This window comes from Hippopotamus amphibius, chromosome 6 (assembly GCF_030028045.1).
Source record: "Hippopotamus amphibius kiboko isolate mHipAmp2 chromosome 6, mHipAmp2.hap2, whole genome shotgun sequence".
Lineage (NCBI taxonomy): Eukaryota > Metazoa > Chordata > Mammalia > Artiodactyla > Hippopotamidae > Hippopotamus > Hippopotamus amphibius.
This window is the reverse complement of record NC_080191.1, coordinates 31,126,050-31,138,908: the sequence shown is the minus strand read 5'-3', so window position 1 is coordinate 31,138,908 and position 12,859 is coordinate 31,126,050. Positions and strand designations below refer to the sequence as shown.

The 12,859-nt window shown below is 33.2% G+C and overlaps 1 protein-coding gene and 1 long non-coding RNA gene across 11 annotated transcripts in view; one reads left to right on the top strand and one right to left on the bottom strand.

The window, feature by feature from the left end:
• The window catches only part of LOC130855791 (uncharacterized), a 79,453-nt gene extending 69,782 nt beyond the window's left edge, over window positions 1-9,671 (bottom strand). Inside the window, exon 1 of the long non-coding RNA XR_009054376.1 lies at window positions 8,926-9,671. This is a non-coding gene — a long non-coding RNA (uncharacterized LOC130855791). The remainder of the gene's footprint in view (window positions 1-8,925) is intronic.
• Window positions 1-12,859, top strand: part of TRDN (triadin) — a 376,282-nt gene that overhangs the window by 265,122 nt on the left and 98,301 nt on the right. For all 10 annotated transcript variants that reach the window (XM_057739762.1, XM_057739763.1, XM_057739759.1 and 7 more), the window contains one exon: window positions 7,859-7,906. In XM_057739762.1, coding sequence (XP_057595745.1) covers window positions 7,859-7,906 — 48 coding nt within the window. The remainder of the gene's footprint in view (window positions 1-7,858; window positions 7,907-12,859) is intronic.

Sequence of the window (12,859 nt, the reverse complement as noted above, 5' to 3'; positions counted from 1 at the left end):
AATTTTCCAAAGAAGGCATATAGATGGCCAGTAGGCACATGAAAAGATGTTCAACATCACTAATTAGTAGGGAAATGAAAATTAAAACCTCATGCCTGTTAGAATGGCTATTATCAAAAAGGCAAGAAATAACAAGTATTGGTAAGGATGTGGAGAAAGGGGAACCCTCATACACTGCTGATGGGAATGTAAATTTGTGTAGCCATTATGGAAAACAGTATGGAGACTCCTCAAAAAATTGAAAAATAGAGCTACCATATGATCCTGTTATCCCACTTCTGGGTATTTATACAAAGAATATGAAAACGCTAATTGAAAAGATATATGGGGACTTCCTAGGTGGTACAGTGGTTAAGAATCCACCTGCTCCAGGAAGATCCCACATGCCGCAGAGCAACTAAACCCGTGTGCCACAACTATTGAACCTGTGCTCTAGAGCCTATGAGCCACAACTGTTGAGCCCATGTGCCACAACTACTGAAGCCCATGCACCTAGAGCCCTTGCTCTGCAACAAGAGAAGCTGCCACCATGAGGAGCCCACACACCACAATGAAGAGTAGCCCCCACTCGCTGCAACTAGAGAAAGCCCATGTACAGCAACAAAGACCCAATGCAACCAATAAATAAGTAAATAAATTTATTATTTTTAAAATGAAAAGATATATGCACCCCTATATTCATCACAGCATTATTTACAATAGCCAAGATGTAGAAACAACCCAAGTCCCCATCAACAGATGAGTGGATAAAGAAGATGTAGTGTATATATATATACACACACACACTGGAATTCTACTCAGCAGTAAAAAATGAAATTTTGCCATTTATGACAACATTAATGGATATTGAAAGTATTAGTCTAAGTGAATTGTCAGATGAAGACAAGACTCTTATGATTTCATTCATATGTAGAATATAAAAAACAAACGGAAAACAAAAATACATGAACAAACCAAACCAAACCCAACATGTAGATACAGAGATCAGAGTAGTGAGGAAGAGGCAGGGGAGAGTTAAATGAGTAAAAGGGATAATGATGGATGGAAACTAAATTTTTGGTGGTAAGCATACTGTAGTGTAGAAATATAATCTTGTACACGTGAAACTTGTATAATGTTATTAATCAATGCTACCTCAATGATATTATAGTGAGATATAAATACTAAAAACAATAATTTTAGTTTGAGAAAGCATCTTTTGGTATCCTTGTAATAAATGTGAGATTGAAGTTTGGTGTAAGCTGGAACTTTTCAGCTAAAGTAAAGAGAGATAAAGAAATTAAAAAAAAACAAAACATGGAACTATAGAAAACCAACTTATGCACCTCCTATCCATAATCCAGGCATTACTTTATAAGAGTGTAGCTACTTTGTTTCCTTAATATTTGTTGGGGTCACTGAAGGAATGCAGGACAAATCTACTTTAAAAAAAAATAATAAAACCCTTCCAATTGTAGTGCAAATGGAATTTCTTCTCTTCAGCATGAAAGGAGGTTCTAGGTGCCCTATAGTACAGAAAGAGAGTTTGATTAAGGTCTTCCTTTGGTTAAAGGCAGTTAGAAAATCCACTTACTTAGATGAGCTGTTTTTATTCTTAATACTTACTCTCCATAGAGTTAGGCTTGATGAACTATACATCAGAATCAGAAATGAAAGGGTCATCATTTCATGCAAAATGTCTTCTGTTCTGTATAGATAATTGGTATTTTCAGTGGCCTTTTCTGAATAAAAACAAACAAACAAACAAAAACTGTCCTGGAGAGGACTACCCTCCTCTACTTTATATGAGCGCAAGGAATTATTAACTCATCACTGAAAAAAAAAAAACCTTGATCTTTGTGTGTAAATCACATTCCAATGGTTTCTGAAAAACATTTACTCTTCAGAAGATTAAAACAAAATAACTGAAAAACACATAGCTCCTATACAATATAATGAGTTTTCAGAATAAAAGGATTATGAATAAGACTATATGCCCAGGGCTGTATTATAATTAAAAATTATCAGTGTTTGATTTTCACATTGGTTTGAGAGAGAGCATTCATAGAGGAGACTAAAGTACCACACACCTTACTAACTCCTTAAAGTACTTACAATAATGTCAAACTCTTTATTTTGGAATTCAAGGCCTTCTGCAATTGACCTCATCTATTTTTAGATTATTTCATATCTCTGCTGTGGGAACACTCTGCTCCAGCTAAACTTGTTCACTCCCTCTAGGTACACATAAGGCATTCCAGCTTCTTTGCCTTTCTTCATATTTTATTGGCTGCATCTAAAATCTCTCTTCTTTCAGGAAATATACTAATACCAAAACTGATCTCTTCTCTCTAACTCAGAATATTTATTATCAAATCTCACTTTTCAATGCATACATTTAATCAACAAGCAAATATATATTGATCACTTGCTATGTCTGAAACAGTGCTAGATGCTGTGAGAAACATAAGCAGTACATTTCTGAATATCCCATGGGTCAAAGAAAAAATGCCAGTAGAATTTTGGAAATATGTTGAACTAATCTATGATGAAAACATTACATTGAAACTTGAGATGCTGCTAAACAGTGTTTATCTGAAATTTATACTCTTTAAAAATATTCATTAGAAAAGAAGAAAGGTTGGGAGGCAGAGTCAAAATGTGGAGTAGAAGGATGCAGAGTTTGCATCTTCTCACAGCTAGGGCACCTACCAAGCTCTGGTGGGGGACCTTGATTCTCAAGGGGATGGGAGGAAACTCCAAGCAGCCAGGATCTTGATTAATGGGCTGGGGGTTGGGCTTGAGCTCCTACGGTGGGAGCACTGAGTCCAAACCACTGGACTAACAGAGAACCTCAGACCTCAGGGAATATTAATCAGAGTGAGGTCCTCATCTCAGCAGCAAGACCTGGCTCTACCCAACAACCTACAAAATCCAGTACTGGAAGCCTCTGGCTAAACAACCAATAAGACAGGAACACAGTCCCACCCATCAAAAAAAAAAAAAAAATTGAAACAACAACAAAAAATATGTTACAGATGAAGGAGCAAGGTAAAAACCTACCAGAGCAAATAAATGAAGAGGAAATAGGCAACCTACCTGAAAAATAATTCAGAGTAATGATAATAAAGATGATCCAAAATCTCGAAAATAGAATGGAGACAAAGATTGAGAATATAGAAGAAATGCTTAACAAAGGCCTAAAAGAACTAAAGAACAAACAAACAGAGATGAATAACACAATAACTGAAATGAAAAATACACTAGAAGTTTTGGAAGTTCTAGCCATGGCAATCAGAGAAGAAAAAGAAATAAAAGGAATACAAATTGGAAAAGAAGTAAAGCTGTCATGGTTTGCAGATGACATGATATTATATATAGAAAATCTTAAAAATGCTACCATAAAACTACTAGAGCTGATCAATGAATTTGGTAAAGTTGCAGGGTACAAAATTAATGCACAGAAATCTCTTGCATTCCTATACACTAACAACAAAAGATCAGAAAGAGAAATTAAGGAAACAATCCCACTTACCATCACAACAAAAAGAATAAAATACCTAAGAATAAACCTACCTAAGGAGGCAAAAGACCTGTAGTCAGAAAAATATAAAACACTGATGAAAGAAATCAAAGATGACACAAACAAATGGAGAAATACACCATGTTCTTAGATTGGAAGAATCCATATTGTGAAAATGACTACACTACCCAAAGCAATCTACAGCTTCAATACAATTCCTATCAAATTACCAATGGCATTATTCACAGAATTAGAACAAAAAAATTCACAATATTTATGGAAACATAAAAGACCCCAAATAGCTAAAGCAATCTTGATAATAAAAAAAAAGAGCTGGAGGAATCAAGCTCCCCATCTTCAAACTATATATTCAAAGCTACATTAATCAAGACAGTATGGTACTGGCATAAAAACAAATACAGATCAATGATACAGGATAGAAAGCCCAGAGATAAACCCACATACCTATGGTCACCTAATTTATGACAAAGGAGGCAAGAACATACAACGGAGCAAAGAGAGCCTCTTCAATAAGTGGTGCTGGGAAAACTGGGCAGCTACATGTAAAAGAATGAAATTAGAGCACTAACACCATTCACAAAAATAAACAAAAATGGATTAAAGACCTAAACGTAGACTGGACAATATAAACTCTTAGAGGAAAATATAGGAAAAACACTCCTTGACATAAACCACAGAAACATCTTTTTTGACCCACCTCCTAGATTAATGAAAATAAAAACAAAAATAAACAAGTGGGATCTAATGAAACTTAAATCTTTTGCACAGCAAAGTGAACCATAAACAAGATGAAAAGACAACCCTCAGAATGGGAGAAAATATTTGCAAATGAAACAATGGACAAAGGATTAACCTCCCAAATAGACAAACAGCTCATGCACTCAATATCAAGAAAAGAAAAAAGTCAATCAAAAAATGGGTGGAAGACCTAAATAGACATCTCTCCAAGGAAGACATACAGATGGTCAACAGGCATGTGAAAGGATGCTCAACATCACTAATTATTAGAGAAATAAAAATCAAAACTATAATGAGGTATCACCTCACACCAGTCAGAATGGCCATCATCAAAAAATCTAGAAACAATAAATGCTGGAGAGGATGTGGAGAAAAGGGAACCCTCTCGCACTGTGGATGGGAATGTATAATGTTACAGTCACTGTAGAGAACAGTATGCAGTTTCCTTAAAAATCTAAAAATAGGGACTTCCCTGGTGGCGCAGTGGTTAAGAATTTGATTGTCAATGCAGGGGGCATAGGTTCAATCCCTGGTCCAGGAAGATCCCACATGCCGTGGAGCAACTAAGCCTGTGTACCACAACTACTGAGCCCACATGTCACAACTACTAAAGCCCACATGCCTGCAACAAGAGAAGCTACTGCAATGAGAAGCCTGTGCACTGAAATGAAGAGTAGCCCCTGCTCTCCACAACTAGAGAAAGCCTGCATGTGGTAACAAAGACCCAATGCAGCCAATAAATAAATAAATAAATAAAGTAATTAAAACAAAAAACTAAAAATAGAACTACATATGACTCAGCAATCCCACTACTAAGCATACACCCTGAGAAAACCATAATTGAAAAGGACACATGTACCCCAATATTCATTGCATCACAATTTACAATAGCCAGGCCATGGAAACAATCTAAATGTCCATTGACAGATGAATGGATAAAGAAGATGTGGTACATAAATATAATGAAATATTACTCAGCTATGAATAGGAATGAAATTGGGCCATTTATAGAGATGTGGATGGACCTAGAGTCTGTCATATAGAGTGAAGTAAGCCAGAAGGAGAAAAACAAATATTGTATATTAACACATATATGTGGAATCTAGAAAAATGGTACAGAAGAATCTATTTCTAGGGCAAGGATAGAGATGCAGATGTACAGAATGGACATGTGGACACAGCGGGGGAAGGGGAGGGTGGGAGGAATTGGGAGATTAGAATTGACATATATACACTATCATGCATAAAGTAGCTAGCTAATGTGAACCTGCTATATAAAGCACAGGAAGCTCAGCGTGGTGCTCTGTGATACCTAGATGGGTGGGATGGGGGGCGTGGGAGGGAGGTCCAAGATGGAGGGGATGTATGTATATATATAGCTGATTGACTTCATTGTACAGCAGAAACTAACACAACATTGTAAATCCATAAAGTTTAGAAATTAAAAAAAAAGGCTGAAAAGCAAATATTTAGGAAGAAAATAATTTTTAATTTAAGTTAAAATTTTTATGAAACCCAAAGAAAGTAGAAGAAAGAGAAATAAAAAGTATAAAAGCAGAAACTAATGAAATAAAAATTAAATAGTACAATAGAAAAAGCAATAAATCCAAATTAAATTCTCTATAAAAACTGATAAAACTTATAGACCCTTATGTAAACTTATTAAGAAAAAGAGAGAAGACAGAAAATGTTAGTCAGAAAATTAAAAAGGATAATCATTACAGATTCTACAGGTAGTTAGAAATATTTCCCAATGAATTTGAAAATTTTAATACAAGTGACATTTTGAATCTTTATAGTTTTTCACCAAAGAAATTCTAGCCAGATCGCTTCACTGGTGAATTTTTTTTCAAACATTTAAGGAAAAACTAACACCAATCTTGGCACCAAAATCCTAGGAACTGAAAAAGAGGAGACATTCACTCATTTTATGGAGCTAGAATAACCTTGATATGAAAACTTTGCAAGGAACCAAAAAGAAAGGAAACATACAGGCTAACTTCTCTTGTGAACATAGAGGCACAGGTCTAAACAAAATACTAGCTAGCAGATCTAGTCTGATATTATATGTGAAAGACAAAATGCAACCAAGTTAGTTTTATTTCTAGAATCCAATTTCAAAAATCAGTGTGATTAATCAGAGTAATAGAATAAAGGAAAATTATACTTATTTGCACTTGATGTGTTTCACATTAGAGTAGAAAGAAACTTGCCTATTCTGATAAGATATATGCAAAACCATTAGCAAATATCACATTCAATGGAGAAAATGGAAAGATTTCTTCCCTGAGAATTGGAACAAGACAAGGATGTCTGCTATCAGCACTTCTATTACACATTGTACTGGATATTCTAGCCAGTGCAATAAGATGAGAAGAAGAAATAATAAGTACAAGAATAAAAAAGTAAAAAATAAAACTATTGACAGATGAAATTACCTGCTTGAAAAATTCAAAAGAATACACAGATGAACTATTACAATTAAGTGAATTTAGCGAGTTTTATATAAAACTGTCATATTTCTTCCTTTCTCTCTCTCTAGTTCATGTCATTAACTTTTTGAAAAGATCATGGTCATTTTACACTATAGACACTTGATTTATGTAATTGTTTCTTCAGAATATTATTTAATATGTTCTCTATATCCTGTATGTGATTAAACTGAAAGCTAAATCTTTGGCTTAATTTGATTCCAGTTGGATGCTTTGGCAAGAATACTTCAGAGGTGATACTGGTGTACGTCACACTGCATGTCATCAGGGAGCACAGAATGTCTGGATGTCCTATTATGAATGAGTGGTTCTAAGTTTCATTAGCGGTGGTGACAACATTTCTTCATTTCAAATTTGTGGTTTTCCCTGTGCATCTCTTGGGAATGATACTTGGGTTTGATGGCACTATTCAGTTCCCCATTTACCCTTCATCTAATAGTTGCTAATGTCCTCTGAACATCCTTACTTGAATCAGTTATTTCAGTACACTGATTTTGTGTGAATCATTTCTATTTCTTGACTGTATAAACAGGTGTGCAGATAATACTCCATCGAGAGCAGTAAAATCACGGTAGTTCATGGGAAACAGCACCTACGTGATAATTCTTGTTTCTTTTTTGATTACTCGTAATTTGGGATGACTTCATTTAATATTTAAGCAAACTTCAAGCATGACTACACTGTCCTTTAAGTTGATTAAGCGATATTAAGCTTGAATTTAAAGGAGCATCTAGTTGACATTTTCAAGATATTAAGTGGCTCCAGCAATAATCTGGAATGTAAATTGATTAATCATAATCCTGGCAAGTGGAATTCTTCATAGAGCTTGTTTATCAAAGCAGAGTACAGTATGAAAGAGTAAGGTAGAAAACAGTGTACAAAAACTAAGAAGACAGCAAGGGATTCCTTTTTCTCTAATTCTTTAAGATTAGATTTATAATAGGTTTCAGTTGGATTATAGAGAAATGAGAAATACTGAAAAAAAGCTTTAAAATAGCTTGTTTAGAAGAAATTTTTGGCGTTGAATGAGTTACAAAATGCCTTTTTGAGCAGAAGCAGCATTTCCATCTGGTACTTCTATTTAAACCTTATCTCTGCTTTGCAGCTGTACCTGGAAAGAAGGAGGAGAAAACAACCAAGACTGTGGAGCAAGGTAAAAAAAAATGAAGGAGGTTGACATTATCTTCTTTAGAAAGACAACAACATGAGGAGGAAAGCACTGGATTCAGACAGGCGGACGACAATAACCTTTAAATCGATTGCTCTCTATCGCTGTCCTTGCATGTTTTTCTGTGCCAGGGAGAACATGAGGTGGCAATCTGGGTTTTTGTTCTTCTGTATAAATAAACTTTGAGTGTAAATTCAGAACAGGAAATCTCCACAGACTGCTAATTACATCAAGAGAAATGGTGAAGATTGTTGGGAATAAGGAAGTCTTCCGGGGCAATTGGTAGACATTTTTTCTGTTTGATTTGTGGTTTTAACACCACCCAATTGACCACAGTTTAAAGAATAGAGATGACACAATTCTATTTATGCAAAAGCAATTTCTACCACTTGAAAAGTAAAGCAAAAAAAAGAAAAAAAGAAACCCAACAATACAAGTAAATTACTTGAGTTTATATTATGACTTCAGCAGTTGATTCTCCCAAGAGGTCTAAGATTTCAATGATATAAATCATAATGCTATAAATAATGCATTTTCTTTTTATTTATGCAGCTGTGAAATAAATATATCATTCAGAATATGCTGGAGAAAAATGCTATCACACAGTAGAGTAAAAGCATTTGAAGTGGTGTTGGACCTTCTGTAGAGCTTACAGTACTAATAATTTTAATTGGTGTCCCCCCACTCTTTGACTTTTAATGTATTATAATATCATAATACTGATTATTTATTATAATAGATGAAATCAGAACTAGCAATAATTTTGTTAACAATGAAATCAAAAAAATTTCCCCTTTTAAATGAGAGACAAATTCCCAATATCATAAATTTAGATATTTTTACATAAATGTATTAAGAAAATCCTTCCAACCCTCACATTTCAGATAAGTAAACTAAGGTTAAAATATTGGTCAAGGATTTATTTCCTTAGGATTTTCAAAATAAAAATCACATTAAATCACGTTGAAAAAGTTTTCAAATTCATTTTGGTATCTTTGGATTACCTGGACTTTTAGAATTCAATAGAATGTTTCCGTCAGCTTCTTTTTGAAGTGGATACTTTAGTCGCTGAAATATAAGACAGAGGAGTAAGATCACGGATCCCAGTTTCAACTTGTTGACTTAGGCAACTTGTTGACTTATTTCTTCTCTAAAAAATAGAGTTAATTACACCTGACCTACCTGTCTGACAAGATGTGGAGTTCAAACAAGAAAACATATGTGAAAGGATATGAAAAAATATAAACTCCTAGTTATGTATATAGTATTTACTTAGGCATTTTTCCTTATAAAATCAGGTTCAATATAAGTGAGAATCAAATCCCTGTGCTTTCACTAAGCTTCATAGTTTTTCTCCCCTCTAGTATAAAGGCGTTGGTTACTCATCTTATGACATTTGCAGATTGTTTTTACAGCCACAGCAAATTAAGAGAAGACTGACTAGGATATAAAATGCCCACACTAATAATAATACCTAACATATAACTGATTTAAGCACAGATTATTTCTTCTTACCTGCATGTTGATGTCAGTTTCATTATTTCTATAATGTTGCCTCAAATAGCTTGGAGACTGGAAATGGCTCTTAGAGATGTGAATTTATTCCTTCAGATTTTATAATTCTTTTATTAAAAATACTTTTAATTTTATAAGTACTTAGGCTCTTAGCTGACATAAAAACAAGAGATTTTTTTCAATGACTTTTATATTGATTTAGTAGATCATTTCAGTTTTAAATATTGTAAAGCAATGGGCCCATATTTTATAACTATACAAATCATAAGATAGAGTATTTGGATAACTTGCATACTTTTGCAATGGTATGTCTATAACTAATAATTTATATAAAAATATATTTTGTGATTTTAATAGATCAAGGAATTTATGTGAGAATAAATCAGTTGCAGCCTACAGATTTCATCACAATATTCTAATATTTATTCATAAGATGATTTGACTCTTGTGTGCTTCTCTTATATGGTTTTTAGATATCTTGAGAAGTATAAATAATCTAAAACTAATTCATAATGCACTTAAGTACAATTAAATAGTTTATAAAAAGTTATTTTCATGCATTTAAGTTTGAACTTATGGACTTGTACTAGGGGAAACTATGACTCAATTCTTAATAGATTTCAAATACAGTTTGTAATCTATGTGAAACTGTGTATGTTGAACCTCTGAACTTAGTCTGCATTGTAATTGTACTTGAGAAACATCAATTAAGCTAAACTTTACATTATGGAAAATTCATATAATGAAAGGTGGAATAAATTTTATGTTAATGTGATTTAATAAACTAGACCTCATATGGGATAAGAATTAGACATTTTGTCAATCTAATTTCTTCAAAAGTCCAAAAATTTACCTTTATTTTTAATCCATGATGGATCATGTGGTTTTGTTATTCTTCTCATAAAGATCTTAAATTGCCTAGACCAGAATTTTGAGTATTAAGAAACTCTTTATAAATTTCCCCACTTTAAAGCTATACACACACACACACACACACACACACACAGCCCCCACAGACACCATTAACAATTTCTTCTTGTTTAGAAAGCAGTTACCTAGAAGCATCAGGAGACACAAATATTTTCCACAATACCTGTTGATATCCTTATGGTGAGAGCCAAGAAATGCCAAGGTAGAACATCACAACACGTGTGTATGAGGATTTGTCTTAATATATTTGTATATCATATCTAGAAAGAGTACATCGCATTTCATTAAGCTTGGTTCATTTATTGTTTGATATTTAGTTTCTCAAATTTAGAGTACTTTTTCCTTCTTCATATCACTTTTCAAAATTGACCTGTTGCCCTAACCCCAATTTCCCTCTCTCTCTTTTTTAATCTTGCTTTCTCTCAGAAGAAAATCTTTGGTGATATTTGCTTGTTACTAGCCAGAGGATCAAAACAGTCACTCTAGGGAAGCATCTAGTGACTTCTTGCTTACTGGGGCAGGGAAGAGACCAGTCAAGACAATTAATTGTAATGATTTGAGTTGCAAATTGGAGTCCAAGCATCTCCTTGTTTCTAATTTTCTTCCTTCAAAGTGATTTCAATCCAGCAGTGAAAAGGTGAAGAAAATAGTAATAAATCAAATCACTTGCATGTCATCTTTCTCTTTCTATCATTCACATCCATGCACGATATCACGTAAAGCTTTCTTTAAGAATTTGTTCTAAGGGCCTGTAACAGTGCTGGCACGTAGGGCGTATTCAATAAATGCTTGTGGGTTGAATGGAAACATAAAGGCACTGTTAAAGAAAAGAATATTAGGTAATCCAGATTTCAATGATCTGTGCCACTAAATACTGTATAATTAAGATAATATTTTAGTAAAGCAAATGTGATTTCTGATAGCAAAAATTGCCGAGTATTTCAGAAACCAGGAAATAAGTGATTAAATCATCCAACTACCCTCATTTTAAAGTAAAAAAAATAGAGGAAATTAACAAATATGCATTAGTCATTAATTACATCATTATTATGATCTTTGTAGCTGGTAACCTTACATAAAAAACCACATGGTGAACCATCATATAGATAAAGATATTGAATAAATTAAATTTTAGCAATTGCAACTTCTATATTGTGAATGCTTTAAAAACTTAAAATGGAAGAGAAAATTTAATAATTGCACAGTTAGGCCAATGTATAAGTCTAAATATAGAAACATTAGTCCTTATCCTTACTTTTCTTGGTTTTACAATTATAGAGCTGAATTAGATGATCTTCTACTCCTTTGAATCATAAAAAAAAATTTATATTCAACAAAGTTTTTAAGTAGTATGTCACTTATACCAGAATATAAACACTTTTCCTTCTATAGGAGAAGGCTGGTCTAGAAAGACTTTTATTTCTAAGACTTAAATGTTAAGGGAAAACACACTTTATAAACTTGGATATTTTATTATCCCAAAATTAAACTGAAAATTTCATTACAGAAACATCAAGTATAGTTTTCCATCCTCTTAACAATTAAAAATCACTTCAAAATCCACTTAAGTACAAACATGACAAAAATATTCATGAAAAATGATTAACTAGAATTTGAGTACCTATTAACCCTAAGAATGAATTTGAATGCAATTAGTAATCATTTTATTAAGGGTAAAATTGAAGCATATGAATCATAAGTGTATCAAATGCAGTTAATTTCCTGTAATAAAAATTATATTTTGCTTTAAATTAAGAAATATTTCTAAGTTCATAAATACCATAATTTGTGTCCACTTGAAGAGTTTCTTTCTTTGCCTTTGTTGCTCTTTTGTAAACAATGGTACCCTACATAATTGTATTAGTGTTTTAAATTTTCACAACAGCAAGTGAAGCCCAATTGCTGTTACATGCTTTGTGTTTGTCAGTGTCCTCAGACACTTTTCAGATTCTTCTGTTCTTTGTACATGCACTGGTCTATTTAGAATATGTCATGTGTATTTATTGTAGATTGATCCCATACTTTCAAGTGAATGTTAATAATATCTATGAGTAATGATTTCTCTGAGAGAAACTTATTTATTTAAATCATAAATGTTTATATTTCATGATCTGTCAACATTATAAAAAAGAGAGAAAATTTTTCATTTAAGGTCAATGGAGAAAAACTGAAAGTGTAGTTGATACATGTTGTATGTAATTATTTGCTTAATATGTGATTATAAAATAACCTATGTGCACATGTGGACTAAGTCATGCTGTTGACCCTCAATAAATGTTAAATGATAATAACAATATTATTGATTCCTGTGAATTCCAAACTTTTGACAATACTTTGTGCTTTGGTTGTTTAATATTTATTGAGCGCCCACAACAGACTAGGCGCTGGGAATGGGTGTGAGGAGTATGGAGTAGACTTCGGAGAGAAGATGGTCTACATACAGAGCTCATGCAACACCTGTAAAAATGAGTGTACTCTGCTTGCTTACGTATT